The sequence below is a fragment of the Vitis riparia genome, chromosome 14 (genome assembly GCF_004353265.1).
Source record: "Vitis riparia cultivar Riparia Gloire de Montpellier isolate 1030 chromosome 14, EGFV_Vit.rip_1.0, whole genome shotgun sequence".
NCBI classification, from domain to species: Eukaryota; Viridiplantae; Streptophyta; class Magnoliopsida; order Vitales; family Vitaceae; genus Vitis; species Vitis riparia.
Window position 1 is genome coordinate 22,407,508 of NC_048444.1, and position 16,258 is coordinate 22,423,765.

At 39.4% G+C, this 16,258-nt stretch overlaps 1 protein-coding gene across 1 annotated transcript in view; it reads left to right on the forward strand.

Moving 5' to 3' along the window:
* Positions 1 to 1,683: 1,683 nt before the first annotated feature.
* The window catches only part of LOC117930153 (protein HASTY 1), a 44,209-nt gene continuing 29,634 nt past the window's right edge, over positions 1,684 to 16,258 (forward strand). The window contains 2 exon segments of the mRNA XM_034850637.1: positions 1,684 to 2,010; positions 3,386 to 3,487. Of these exon segments, the coding sequence (XP_034706528.1) occupies positions 1,903 to 2,010; positions 3,386 to 3,487 (210 nt within the window). The 5' untranslated portion in view covers positions 1,684 to 1,902.

A 16,258-nucleotide genomic window follows, 5' to 3' on the forward strand; every position in this document is an offset into this window, starting at 1 on the left:
TAGATATAAAATAAGTTTTATTGTTCTATACCTTATTAATTATTCCATGATTTTGTATTTAAGGTTTATTATTAGAATTATTTGATTAAAAAAATAAAATAATATTATATTTATAAATTTAACCCTTCATATTTTTTAGGGATAATTGTCTTTTGACCCAGTTGAGCCCAAAAATTAAGATTTAGTCCATAAAAGTTGCATAATTGATGAGAAATATATAAAATATGAAAAGATCAATATACCATTCAAAACTATTTTCTATCATAATGTTTGAGAAAATTTTTATCTTAATTTTATTTAATAATTATTCTGAAAATTTATTTTAGAAAACTATTTTTAAAAAATATATATTATAAAAATATATCATTTTAAAAAATAAATTTGATATATTTTTAGTTATTTTTTATATACACAATTTTAAAAATATATATTTTCCAAGATGTTTGATTTTTAAATAATAATAATTTATTTTATTTTTTTTGGAAAATGGTGTATTTTTTTCCAAATCACTAAATTATATTAAATTTTTATTGTAGTTTGAAAAATGAATAAAATTTAAATTAATGTTTTTCTACTCTCTTTTTTTTCATAGTCAATAAAGGTTATTTTTGGAAAGATAAAAACTTCATATCCTTGTTCTCAATTTTCCCACTTCCTCTAGGTTTTGGGCTTAAATAATGAACTTATATGGACCAAAGCTTAATTTTTGGACCCAACTAGGTCCAAAACACAATTGTCCCTATTTTTTAACCTAAAAATGACCTGGCAAAATATCTTAATTTTTTCCCTAAATTTGTAAATTGAACTCTTGACGACCATCAAAATACCTTAATTTTTGTTATTGTAAAAATAAGATTGACTTTTAAAATTAATATGATAACTAAAATATTAAAAGGTATTTATACATAAAATGAGTTCTTAAAGATTGAAGGGTTGAATTTACAAATTTACAATGATTTCATCATTTTTTTCATCAAATAATTTTTACCATGTGTTTAATAATGTTTTTATTCAAAGTATTTTTAATAGAAATATTTTCCTTAAAAGTGTTTCTAGAAAAATAACTTATAAAGAGTGTACTTGATAGTGATTTTACAAAACGATTTTATAAAACGTTTCTATCATTTTTACTTAAATGATACAAATTTTAAAGTATTAAAAAATTTAAAAACATTTCATAAAATTACTATCAAATAGACTTTATGTGTTTTTCTAAAAAACACTTTAAATGATTGTTCAACACTATAAATGATTTTTAAAAATATTTTTTAGATATTTTAAAAAGTGCATATGAGAGTGATTTTAAAAAATGTTTTAAGCATTTTTAATACTATAATTTTTATAATTTCAGGTATTAGAAAAATTAAAAGTGTTTTTAAAACTAGTTCTAATCGGTATAATTATTTTATATGCTTTATTTCAACATACACAAGGACCAGTGGTACCATATGTTGAATTCCAACCCATATTTCAACATGCATTGAAGAAAAATGATGGGATCATAAGTTGGTTATGGTATGGAATCAACATGGTGGAGGGGATTTTGAGTGGCTTTGGACCCAAGTTTCAAAATTGATTTTTTTATTAACACCTTGGCAATGCCACCTCTTGGGTTCTGGTGGTGGCAAGTAAGAAGGGATTTTAATCAACATATAGAAAGCCCCCATCTTTTTCTTTGCCTTCCTCTTTACTCTATTCCTCTTCTCCCCCCACGCCCCCACCTCTCCGCTCTCACTCTCCATCTCTCATCTCACCCCCTAACGGCCCTTTTTGTCTCTCTACATCTTTCTTTTCGCGGATTTTTATTGTCTATATTGGGTTTTAAGCATATCTGCTGCTTAAGCCTCTCAATCCTCTGTGTGCAACCCACAAGGGAAAAACCTTGGTAAAACCCAGACTGCGATGGAGGAGAATAGCACAGCAAGTAATGTGGCTCGAGCCATTGTGGCTGCCCTTGACTGGAGCTCCTCCCCCGATGCCAGAAAAGCCGCTGTTTCTTACTTAGAATCTGTACTCACCAACCTTCTCTCTGCTACTCTTTCTTCTCAATTTTATGTCAAAGATTTGAACTTCATTGCTTTTGTATATGTTGCTGTGTGTATCAGACTCCATCAATCTTGGTATTAATGTCACTTTCATTTCGGAATTTTTACAAATAGATTGTTGAAATTTGATTGCAAAGTATGGGTGATATATCTGAATCTGAGGTTTTTTGTTATTCTTTATCTTAATGTTTGCCACTCTGGATTTCTGATTGATTGAAGGAATGTAGAAACTTGATCATAGGATTTGGGTCTTCTGTAGTAACAAGTGGGAAAAAAGGGCTGAAATTTATCGGTTGGGTTTTGGATTGGTGTAGGGTTTTTGATCTAAATGATGTGAAGTTTGAGGACAATGAATGATTCAATCAATTTCTGGAGATGGGTTTAGATCGAATTGGCTTCTGGAGTTGAAAATTATTGGCAGCTGTATCCATTAATGAATTTGTTTTTTTCATTTAGTATATGGAAGATCCATGGTGAAGAATTTGACCATTTTTTATACTTTGGGGCTGGTCATAATTATGTTCCGGGGATGCTGCCAAGCACTTGGCAATTAGGATTTCTTTCCACCCCTCATTTACAAGTTTGAAGTGTACTATCTGCTTTGGGCTTTATACTGAGTTGGAAAATAGTGAAACGTGTGATCTTCATGGAGTATGGCCCTTCTTGTTAGAAAAATGATTTATTTCCTGAATGGCTTCTCTGATTTGCTTCACCATGCCATATAATGTGCAAAAGCCGCAGCATTTACAAGATATGTTTGGAGAAGCAAATCAGAGAAGCTGTTCTCATTGGTTGCATTTCTCTTTCAGTTATGTTTATGATGGTGCTATTGTGGGTCCACCCATTTGATCAACTGCCCAAAAAACAACACGACTAAATGGTTAAGAGGAAATATATATAGGAAATATTTTTATTTTTTCGATGCCAATATTAGGCAGTAGCATTTGGTGATTTAAATGTGATATAACTTTGTAATGTCTTAGACCTGTTAGCTTCTAATCTTAAAATTTTCTTTGTTCGAGTTTTGGTCAACTTGAAGTTTTCGTGATAACTGTGACTATGACATCGTCATGTCAAAGAAAAGTACTATGAAACTTTTTTAATCTAATGTGATCAACCTTTTAAGATTATAATATTAGGTTAATATTTTTCTTTTTGCTTTTATTACTTCCTAAGGCACGAAAAAAGTAGGATATTTTTTTTGTCAGTAGTAAAATCCACTAAAAGATGTCAATATAGCATGACACCAATGTAAAGTTGAAGTACAAATAGAAAATTCCTATTATCTGCTTTCACTTCTGATTTAGGTGACATTTACCTTCTGTTTTCTGTTTTTGCAGATAAAAGCAGGGGATATACGTGTCTTGGCAAGTACTTCCTTCCTTTTAGTCAAGAAGGATTGGTCTTCTGAGATTCGGTTACATGCGTTCAAAATGTTACAGGTTCATGCCCATATTCTTTTCTCCTTTCCTATTTGGGTTTCTTTTTTCTGGATATATCTGGTGACTGTTGGAGGTGGTTTATTATGAAGTTAAATTAGGTGAATGCTAGCTAGAGGAGGAAAATTCCATTGTTTAATGGGTCATTCCTGAAATATCTGTGGGAAAAAAAAAGATGCTTAGTCAATTTCAGGAAGGAAGTTTCTACCAACCCTTGTGGTTGCAAATTGATGTTGGTTTGATCCTAAGTTCAGCCATCTATGAAGTAACCTCATTTTTGGTTGCTTATATATATATATGTACACATATTTATATTACTGTGGATCATGATCTCAATACATGATTTAGTTTTTTAAAAGCATATCCAATCACCGAATCATTCATATGGCTGCAAAATGGAAACTGGCTGCAGATCCTTGCCGTGAATGCAAAATAAGAGTCATCTTTTAAGTAAAATAAACATGTTCCAGTAAACAGGCACTTGGATTTTCATTAGTTTATACTGACAAAACAATATATCTGTATGTAATCCACATTCTTAACATGTTTGCATTCGGCATGCAAATGTTTCTCTTCAAGCTTCAAAAAACCTAGACCCATTTTTGCTCCAGTGGCTTTCCAGTGAAGCAAGGACTGAATGGCAGCAACCTTGTCACCTTTGTGCATATGGTGGTTCTCCCAGCCACCTTCTTCTCTAACTTTAGTTCATTTTTGAATATGTCTACATAAGCTTCAATGATCCTAACTGCAGCCAGTTTGTTCTCCTTCATTCTTATTGTATTCCCATCAACAGATACTGAAATGGGTGCCATGGCCCCTTGATGCAGGGGGAATCAAATTGGCAATCTAAGATTAGTGAGCTTATGGAGGGTTTTATTTTGTGGTGCAAGTCCTTTGAGTTCAGTGTCCAATCACTTCCTTCATTTGCTACCTAATAATGTAGGAGTTGAAAGGGGACTTGGGAAATAAAGAAACTAGTAAACTCAAGGTTAGGGCTGCAAAATGAAGGATTTAATTGGGTATGTGTGGGCATGCTGAGATCTGATTAAGAAGAAACTAAAGGAGAGCAGTAAGGAAGAAGAATGAAGAACATAAACCAACTAGAATCACGCTATTAGAATCTAGATATCACCATCTAGAGAAGGCATCACACCTTGTACTTCTGTGAGCTGCTTACAAAAGTTAGAGGATTTGTATTCTCATTTATCTTCATTGTTTCCTTCTCAAATTCATGAAAAAGATATTTTATAAGTATGAACTAAAATTCTTTAGAATTATCTTGGAAAATTAAAAATTTTGACAACTTTAATTCTTCTATATATTTCATTAATTTACCCTTTAGACTGAAATTAAAGACTCTTCTAGATACTTTATTACTTTATTGATTGTCTCTTCTACATACTTTATTACTAATATTTTACTGATGGAAGACTAGTAAAGCAAATAGTATGACTCAAGATAAAACCAATTTTCCCGGTGCAATCTCCATGGGGTTTGTTCTTTCTCATCCCCTACATTACTTGTTTTTCCCCATTATAGACCCAAAAGTCTAATGCAATCTCAAACTTGATGTAATTTCCAATTGTGTCATAGTCTTTGGTTGGATCTCTCCTATGCTGTTTTTTGAAAGTATCCCTCATCCTTCATTCTGTATTTCCATTTTTTTAATTTTTAATTTTTAATTTTTTTAGGTGTATCTTTTATTCCTCAAGGAAAGTGGAAAAAGAAAAAATGCCTCCCTCCCTCCTTCCCCCCTTCTATTAATTGACCTTTTAGTAGGTAATCACAATAACACAATTAAATAAATGCATTGCCACTTGTATTGTGCATTCTTAGCTTTATGCCATGGTAGGTTGTGCTATTATAGAATTTGAATCTTCAAGAGAATTAGGGATTTCTTTTTCTGGTTATCTAACATATATAGATATTAGATAGGCAATGCAACTTCATGAAATATACATGATTTTTCATTATTATCTTTCCATTTTTTGAAGAATATGAAAATGAAACAGATGTGGCCATGTAGTAATATTTTGAGGGTGTGTACTTTGTGCGCCTTTTCCAAGTGCTTTTATCATATATGCTTATTTTACCTATTAAAAAAGGTAATATTTGAGGGCCTTGTTTCTTATAGAAAAGGAAGATGAATATGAACATAGTATAAATAGGTTTATAAAAATACTTGGCACTTCTTTAAAGTGTTTTAATCTGCCAGCTACTTGAGGCTTGCTCAAGTGGCAATGGGTTGGGTGGTGTCAACTTGACTACGTAGATGTGGAACCAAGGCTTTGTGTGGTGGCACCTTGCAATCGTGAGTGTTTATGGCATGCTAGGCAAAGTGACAAACAAGGATGCTTGCGAAGTTGTGTAGCATGGCAGTACAAGGGGATGAGTATTATGGGTACTAGGTGGTGGCTTGGTGGTGACTTAGGGTGGTGGCACGTGGGCATGCACAAGTAAGGCACCATGTGGGTGACTCGACTCAACAAAAATTTGTGTAAGATTTCATTGGGCTGAAATTTTTCCTTAAAAGGACATGCTTTAAGAAAAAGTTTCCAAGTAGAGAAATATTTTTTCAGATTTTCTTTAATTATATTAAAATCCATTATGCTTTTAGAAGTACTTATGATGTCTTCTCCTGTCAAAGTTTGAAAAGCTCCTTAAGAGAGAAAGCGAGGGGTTGACCCTCTCTAAGGATGGTGATAGAATGTGGGTGGCAACGACTATGCCACAACAAGGGCACGATATGAAGCCTTGAACATGAGTAAGGTGTGATGGTGAGCTTTGCTAGCATGCACACATGGGTACAATGCTATGAGTGTGGTGCAACCCATGGGCGCAATGCTATGGGGTACAATTGTGGGACACGACATGAGCCATGCATGCCTCAGATGGAAGGAATCAACAAGGTTGGCACACATGAGCTAACAATACAATGAATGTAGGCTTTGGACTAAAAAGAGAGCTTAGCACACAATTGCAGCCTTGCAGCAGGCATGTAGGCCAAGTGGGGGCTTGCTATACATGGGGCTGCTTATACATACATCTGTGGGCTGAGTGGCACATGTGGGCTCAACATGATGCAACACTTGGCATTGGTGAGAGACTAAGAGCATGACACTTGGATGCATATGGGTATGACACCTTGGCAATGGGGAAACCCGAGCAAGGGCCTATTAGTACATCAAGGAGATGGCACTTGGCAAGGGATGCTACAAGGCTCTTGACATGGGACACATGGCGGGCTGAGATGCTTGCTAAACATATGACACAAACCAAGTAAATCTCTGCAAGGATAGGGCAAGTGGCATGTAATGGTGCAATAGGACCTATAATGGTGACATGACCAAGAGAGTGGATTGTTAGGCATGGTATAAGTGGCATGAGTAGAAACAAGCAATGGTAACTGGTATGACAAGTGGCATGAGTAGAAGTAAGCAAGGCAACTACTGGACATATGGTAATGGCTGAAGCCATGAGAGGAAGCACTACTCAGATGTGGGTGGGGTTTATAGATTGATTCCTAAAGCGTGGGTGGGGTTTGGTGATTATATATAGTGTGCCTTGTTGGACCTTCTTTGCATCAACTCACCTAGGACAAGTTGTGGACTTCTGGTTAGAGAATGCCTTGGCCTTTTTTCTTGTACTTAAAAGTTAGTACAAGTTGGAGGTTTTTCCTTGTAAGTTGTGTCTTGTATGCTCTTAAATTTTGCATCTCGTGGGTTTTTGAAAAGGGTTGCTTTGAGGGCTTTTAAGCATCACATGACACAAAAAATTTGGGGGTAAGTTTCGTGCTTGTGATCAATGGGGATGTGGGAGTTTCAATGAAAAAATAGTTACTTAATAGGGAAAAAAAAAAAAGAAGCTCCCATTAGGTCACTTATCCTATATAAAATTATTAGAGATACCTCATTGCTCAAACATGAAAAGATAATTACTAATTATAGTTTGTATCATGTCCAGTGCAATAAGAAATTGTGGAAAATATCTTTGATTGCCTTGTAAAACTTCTAGAACTGCTAGACTATTTTGCTTTTTAATAGTTGTCAACTTGGTCTTATTGCATGAAGTTTTGTTGTCCAATTTAAACATGGTATGCTGAAAATTTGCTTCTCTAGAAGGTAAAGTGCCTTTATAATTAAGGGCTATTACCATCAAAATCAATTAGGAAACATTTTGAAGTTTTTAAACAGTGGGTTCGAATGTGTGTGTGTGTGTTTTTTTGTATATCACATGTTCTCTTAATGTTAAAAATCCATTTTTGACATGGCCCCTTGGTGGGTAGCCACTGGTGTAACCTCTAGTAAAGACCCAAAGGCTCCAAGTTTTAGCCTCGTTGGGATTTAAGTGGTGCAAGGTAAATGGCCACGTCCATATCACTAAGGGTTTGCATTTGGATAAGTGTCTTGCTATAAGAGTGGATTCCTTGTTATTCGAGAAATAAAAAAAATAAAAAAATCAATTAATTTTATATTGTTAGGTTTATGTGCTAATCAAACTAAGATAATCCCCCAAGAAGGGGGAAAAAAGGGGGTGGAGGGATAACCACTTCTTACACATTTTACAATTATGAGTGCAAGGAAAAATATAAATAATGAAAGAACAATTTGCTTATAAAGTAAATAAAGAAGGAATAGAGAGATGCAAACTCAATATTTTTTTTAGTGTTTTGGCACAACCTGATCTACATCCACACTTCTCAAGCTTCAACCGCATTGAGTGTTCCATTAATCCAAGGCTTTTAAAGCTAAAACCTTCAAACTCTTTACTCTTGGATTATGGTTTCAAGGGATTCTTACAACAATATTTTTAAAACAAAGTGTCCAAATTTTCACAATTAGATTATGGTTCCAATAGACCCTTTTAAGAGATCCCAACACTCTTGTGAAGTAGTTGACAATGTGCATGGAGAAGAGCAAAGGAGGGGGCTTTAAGTATTAGGCGTCTTTCTTTGTTGAATAAGACGCTCTTTTATGGAAATGGAATTAATGGTATGCTATTGAAAGAGGAGCCTTTTGGAATCAAGTCATTACTGGAAAATATGGGGAGGAAGAGGGAGGATGGTGGTCCCGCGAAGTCAAAGGTGGGTATGGCGTCGGGCTTTGAAAATATTTGAGGAAGGAGTGGAATAACTTCATTTGTGGTTCTTCTTTTGTGTTGGGTAATAGGAGAAGGGTGAAGTTTTGAAAGGATAAATGGTGCAGGAATGAACTGTTTTGTGTTTCTTCCCTTCTTTATGCCTTAGCTGTTTCAAAAGAGGTATAGGTTGCGGATCTATGGGTTTAGATAGGGGAAAGAGGTCATTGAAACCTTATTTCTCTAGACCTTTAAATTGGGAAGTAGACAATGCAAAGGATTTATTTTTAAGATTGCAAGGAGAGTTGGTTGATAGTGTGGGGTAAGACAAAGTGGTGTTGATGAACTTGAGCAACAAGTTCTCTATTAAGTATTTATATGTCACATTGGAACCAAGGGTATTGATTTTCTTTTCAAAGAGTGTAATATGAAATTCTTGGGTGCCTTCTAAAGTTAATTTTTTTTTTGCATGGGACGCTCGTTTGGGAAAGGTTTTGACTATAGATCAACTTCAGAAAAGAGAGTTATCTTTGGTCAATAGATGCTTTTTTTGTATAGATGAGGAAGAATCCACAAATCACATCCTCCTCCATTGTTCCAAGGTCAAGGTCCTTTGGCAATTGTTATAAGCTCTTTTCAATATCTAATGGGTGCAAGTTGCTACCTTTAAGGAGGCTCTCCTAGGGTGGCATGGTCCCTTTGTGGGTAAAAGACATAAGAAGGTTTGGAAAACAACTCCTTTGTGTATTTTTTGTACTAGATGGAAGGAAATGAATCTGGGTCCTAGGTGTCTATAGATATGGGCCCTATTTTTCTTGTTAGCTTTATTGATTGACTAGGTTCTAGGTGAGGGCAAATGATGTTTTTTGTTTCTTTCCCTCTCCCACTTGGGTGAGCCGTTGGGTGGCCGGTGTATACTTTCTGTATACTTTGGGATGCTATTTTGACGTTGCCTTTTTTTATTTTTTATTTATATACTCTCTTACCTATCAAAACAAAAAGGAAAAATGAATCAAAGGTCATTTGATAATGAGGAGCATTCAAATCAATATTTGAAGAACTCCTTTCTTAGAAATTTGTTTACACGGGTGAAGATGTATACAGAGATAGGTTCTCTGTCTTTATTCAATTTTATAGAGTGGTTGGGTTCTTGTTAAGAGAGGGTATTTTTTTTGTTCTCTCTCTTGTTCGTTAGCTTTTAAGTGTTATTTGTACGTGTTTTGTGTACTTTGGTATGTTCTTTTGGTGCATTTCAATAAATATGCATTCTTTGCTTATAAAAAAAGAAAGGATCCCAACACTCTTGAACTCCTTAAGCGATCCCACACTCTGGGCAAGCCTCACGAGGAATGAAAAGGAAGAAGATCCTAGTTTACAATTTTGGCTTAAATGGATATAACAACTTGGATTGAAGTGCACTAAGATGAAAATGCAAGTTTAAAAACAAAATTGCATTCAAAAATCTTTTTTTTAAGGCTCAAATAATTTCCAACATAGATTTTTAATTCTCTCACATATCATACATGAAGCATGAAGCCTTTAAAAACCAGTTGTTAAACACAGTTTGGGGTCGACTAGTTGACCTTTATATTGAATTGGCTACTAGAATTTTGGAATTAATGCACTGGTAGGTGACCATTAAGCCCCAAAAGCTTGTTCGGCGAAGCAACCGGTTCAATTGAGGTTCATTAGGCCCTAAAAGCTTGTCCTGTTAAGCAATCAATTTGAGTAGTTGGTATTTCCACCTCAACTGGTTGAAACATGATTCTGCTAACCCTAACTGGTTCCCCTGGATACATTATGAAGTTTTGCAAATTTTAAGACCCATTTAAGCAAGGGGAACGACGACTGTTAACTCCTTAACCTTTGAAAAACCTTTTAGAATTTTTTTTTTTTTGATAAATGAGCGCATATATATAAAATTAGGCAAAAAGCCACAAAGCATACAGGGAGTATACATAGTAGCTTACGCCAAAACAAAAGCAAAACTCACCAACCCTTAGGGAGTGGCAAGCCATTCCAAAAAACCTAAAAGCGAAGAGGACTCCTCTCCCATATACACCCTAGCCCAACTCCACAAATTACAAACAAACGAATTTTTTAATTTCTGAATAGCTAGAGATCCCCCCCTAGAGGCTAATCTATTTCTCTCCTTCCAAACCGTCCAAAAAATACACAATGGAATGGAAGTCCAAATCCTTTTCCTCTTTTTCCCCACAAAAGGGCCCCTCCAACTTTCTAACATCTCTTTAACTTTCTCTGGGAACACCCAATTAGCCCCAAACAAGGCCAAGGCAATCTCCCAAAGAGCCTTTACAACTGTACAGTGTAAAAGAATATGATTTACAGATTCCTCTTCACAACCACACAAAAAACACCGGTTTGGAAGCTGCCATCCCCGTCTTTGAAGATTATCCAAAGTTAGGACCTTCTCCCAAGAAGCCTCCCAAGCGAAAAAAGCAACTTTGGTTGGAACCTTGTCCACCCAAATGCTCTTTTTCGGGAAGGTAATGTCATTAGGCCCTGTCAACAACTTGTAGGCATCTCTAATCCGAAAGCGACCGTGTCCCTCTCCTTTCCATATCACAGCGTCCTCTTCACTAGAGATCCTCAAGTCCCTCAACATATGCAACAGCCCTCCCAAGGCGTCCAATTCCCAATCATTGGAGTTTCTTGAGAGTCTTATGTTCCAACCTCCTTGACCTAGGCTCGAGTCCCACATCTCATTTACCGAAGCATACCTGTGAACCGCCAGAGCAAACAACTGGGGAAAAGCTTGGGACAACGCCTCATTACCGCACCACAGATCAGTCCAGAACCTTACCTTAGTCCCCTTGCCCACTTTGAATTCTATATTCTCCCAACACCAAGACGACTCCTTCAGAATATCCCTCCACACCCCCACCCCAAACGTTCCGCGGGCCTCCTTAGTTCTCCACCCAAAGCCCAACTTGCCATACTTCACCCCAATCACCTTCCTCCAGAAGCTATCTTCCTCAAAGGCAAACCGCCAAATCCATTTCCCCAACAGGGCCTTATTTAAGAGATCAATTCTCCGAATGCCTAGACCCCCACTCTCCTTTTGGGTACACACCACCTCCCAATTGATAAGATGGATTTTTCTTTCCGTACTTCCCCCTCCCCAAAGAAAATCCCTCTGAATTTTTTCGAGTCTCTTTACAACTAGCTTAGGCATGCGAAAAAGAGACAATTGATAAATAGGCATGCTAGCCAAGGTACTTTTGATAAGGGTAATCCTCCCGCCCTTTGACAGATATTGTCTTTTCCACAAGGCAAGCCTTCTTCTCAATTTAGCTTCAACCCCATCCCACATAGCCCTAGCCTTGTACTTGGCTCCCAAAGGCAGCCCCAAATAGACAGAAGGGAGGGTCCCCACTTTGCACCCTAACTCCACCGCCAACATCTCAATATCTTCCACCTCCCCAACCGGGATTACTTCACTTTTATCAAGGTTTATTTTAAGACCAGAGGCTGCCTCAAACCACATCAAAATCCAGCTTAGGTGGGTCATGTGACTTTGTCTTGCTTCACAGAAAATGATCGTGTCATCAGCAAATAGTAGATGGGATACATTTATTTCCATTCCCCCTCTCTCTTGAATATTGCAACCTGAGATGAAGCCCCCATCAACAGCCCTTCTTAACATAGCGCTTAGGACTTCCATTCCCAGCACAAAGAGGTAGGGGGAGAGTGGATCTCCTTGGCGTAACCCCCTAGAATTGGGGAAATAACCAGCTGGCACCCCATTCACCAGAACTGAGAAACTTGCCGATGAAATGCACCACCAAATCCATTTCATCCAACGATCCCCAAAGCCCATCTTTCGCATGACCTTCATGAGGAAGCTCCAGTTCATGCTATCATAAGCTTTTTCAATATCCAGCTTACATATCAGCCCTTTCTCTTTACTTTTGAGCCAATGGTCGGTCACCTCATTGGCTATGAGTGATGCATCTAATATCTGTCTACCCTTCACAAAAGCGTTTTGATCCGGCGAAACCACCTTGTCTAACACCCCCTTAATTCTATTGGCTAGCACTTTGGCCAAAAGCTTGTACAAACCCCCAATTAAACTGATGGGTCTGAAATCCCCCAAGTCCTCCGCCCCCCCTTTCTTAGGAATGAGGACTAGGAAGGTAGAGTTAAGGCACTTGGCAAAAGATTTTTCTTCAAAAAATTCCTGGAAGAACTCCACAATTTCCTCTTTCACAAACTCCCAACAGGATTGCCAAAATGCCACTGTGAACCCATCCGGGCCTGGTGCCTTATCACCATTCATCCCCATCAAAGCCGCATGAATCTCTGCCTCAGTGAAAGACTGTTCCAGACCTTCAGCTTCAGCATGGCTTAATCTTTGTAGCTGCAGCCCTTCAATGTCAGCTCTCCAAGACTGTTCCTCTGTCAACAACTGCTTGAAAGCATGCACAACCCCCTCTCTCACCTCCCTCTCCTCCTCCAGCCACCTCCCATTGATTCTGATCTTTTCCATGGAATTATTTCTTCTATGAGCATTAGCCATCCTGTGGAAGAATCCCGTGTTCTTATCGCCTTCCCTCAACCACAATTCCCTAGATAGTTGCCTCCAATGCGTTTCTTCCAAGATCACCCATTTTTTGAAGGCATCCTTAGCCTCTGTTTTCATCTCTGTCTCTCTTTCAGTTAGAACCCTATCCCTCTCCACCCTATCCCAAAATTCTACTTGTTGCAAGGCTAGGTTTTTGTTAACTTCAACCCTCCCAAACACATCTCTGTTCCAGATTTTTATCTTCTCCTTCAGAGACTTCAATTTTGTGGCCAATCTGAAGCTAGCCCTCCCCCTCCCCCCCGCCTCCTGCCACCAACCCCGAAGGAGCTCCTTAAACCCATCCACTTTGAGCCACATATTCGCAAACCTGAAGGGGGATGGGCCCTTCCTGACCCCTCCACCATTCAGAAGAATGGGGAAATGGTCAGATGTGGGTCTGGGCAGCCTACACTGACTAACCCCACTGAAGCAGTCAATCCAGTCCTGAGACACTAGAAATCGGTCCAGTCTAGCCCAAGCTTGGTTATTCCTCCCCCCACTCCACGAAGCCACCCCCCCTTGCATGGGAATATCCAGAAGCTCTAATTCATCCACTACCTGAGCAAACCTTCTCATGGCACCAGTCAACCTCCCCTGATTGCTCCTTTCCTCAAGGGATAGAGTAACATTGAAGTCTCCCCCTACGCACCAAGGATCATCCCAGATTCCCCTTATAGCCCCAAGCTCCCCCCAAAGGGTCTCCCTATCATCTTTGGTGAATGGACCATACACCCCTGTAAAAGTCCAGACCTTCCCATCTTCTACATTCCTGAGTCTGCACGAGATTGAGAACTGACCCCTTTCCATCTCAATTATTTCCAGAGTCCTTTTATCCCAGCAAATCAGGATCCCTCCTGTAGCTCCCTGAGCGTCCAAAGCACCCCAATCAATGAACCTCCCAGAGCCCAAACTCCTCACCAAACCCTCATTCATGGACTGAATTTTCGTTTCCTGTATGCAGAACAAATCAACTTTCTGTTTTCTAATTATAGCTTTAATCATTTTCCTCTTGGAGCTATCATTAACCCCGCGCACGTTCCAACTCAAGAGCCTTATTTTCATTGGACTTCCAAGATTTGGCACCCTCTTCCTTGCACAGTACACTTTTTCTTCCTCCCTCCCTCATAGTTGATTGAGCATTCTAGTCTTCTCAACTCTCTTTCAAATTTCGATTTCTCCAACATGGCTTTGTTATGAATTCTTTCTCTCCTCTTCCTAATTTTGCCCATAAACTCCAAAATGTCTTTCTCTAGGCCCTCCGTCGAGAAGCCCAGGAATTGACTGAACCTGGCCAAGTCACTATCCTCCCATCTCGCTTCCACCCATCCACTCTCTTCTTGACATAATGGCCGGGCTAGGCACAGCGCCTTACTGTTATCCTCCCTACAATCGTCACTGATCTCTACCAAATCCCACCGCTTCCCTTCATCCTGCTCTGAAATCCCAATTCCATTGCACGGAGTATCCCCCTTGGTTGAATCATCAAGAGCCCCAGAGCGGTCGAAAGACTTCTTCACAGAAGTCCGACCAAAAGGAGAAAGGAAGGAGGAAGAAGGTTCAAAGGCCACCATTCCATAGGAGGAAAGGACATAATCATACCTTGCGTCTTCCTCCAGCAGTGCACAGTCGGTCCTGGAGATCCCCCCCCACTGATTCTCGTTTCCATGGATCCCCCACTGACCATCCTTCACCCAGAAGGAGGAGATAGCCGCGTCTGGGCCCCTTAACGGGCTTTGATTGCACTCCGCATCAGAGAGGCCCTTCTCCGCCTGGGCCTTAGATGAAGAAGATGGGCTTTGAGAAGCCAGCCCAACCCCTTTAAGCAGGCTTGAGGGCGATACCATTTCCATGGGCTTCCCAGGCCCGGATTTAACTAGCCCAGACGAGTTTGTTTCAGGGGACGGGTCCTTAGACCACCCAGTTAGCCTTGCTTGGCCCAATAAATCCAGCCCACCCAAAGCAGGAGACTTATCTGAAGGCCCATCTTCGCTCCGAGAGGGATTCGAATTTTGGCCCGGTCTGCTGCACTGACCACGCGTCCCATCAACAGTCAGCAGGACGTCCTCGAGCCTCGGGCCCTCCATCACCCCCGTCACGCGCACCCTCGCGCGTGCACCCTCATCACCCCCTACCTCCGTTCCCATCGCGACGACCTTCCCTTTCATTTCAGTCGCCGGAACCTTCATGACTGGCCTGGTTTCCCACCATAGGGTTATCAAAAAACAAGTCCCTTCAACCCAAACCTCCACCTCATTAGGACGAAACTCACCGTTCCGCTTCACCAGGAGACGTGCCCACTGTAACTCTTCCATTTTTTCCGTTTGATTATCCATCGCAAGAAATCCCCCACACGCATCCCCAATCCTCCTCAGAATACCTTGCTCCCACAAGGAAACGGGTAGGCCTACTACCCTCACCCATGCTTCACTACACCTATTCCCTTCCCTCAGGCATCCTGTCTCCGGCCTCCACTTCTCTAAGCGGAGGATTAGCCCCCCGACTGACACACTTCCGCTCTTTGCAGCTTGCTCTGCCTCTGCCGAGAGCTCAAACTCCATTAAAACCTTACCTTTCTCCATTTTTGCAAGCCCTAAATTTCCTTTAAGCCTCCAGATTCTCGCTAATTGAGTTCCCCACCCTCTGAGCTCATCCCCCTTTCCTGCATTAGGGTTCCAAGACCCGACAATGCAATGTTCAAGTTTAGACAGATTCCGACCCACTTCCTCCTTGGATACCTCTACCCTTGCTACTGATCGTTCCTTTCCACTCGCCATTTTAATCGCTTCCGCATATGTCTTCGTCAAAAATGGCTTCGACCGTGGCTCGTCTTCCTTATGATTCTTAATGCCTCCTTCTACACAGCCCAATCTCCGTAGTAATTCCACCATTGAAGCCCAGCCACCCTTTGTTCCTCTGCCTTTGGGAATAAAGACGCTAAATCTCTTTCTCTCCAGGTCCGCGACCCCCAGCCGGAGAAAGCATTTAGATGCTTGGATGAATTAAGGTGTTTTAAAATGCAATGCAGCATGAACCTAGTGTACCAACAATTTTACAAAGAGATCCTAATTATAAGCTTGATAAACTTTCTCTTTGAAAATTCTTCTTTTTTTGAT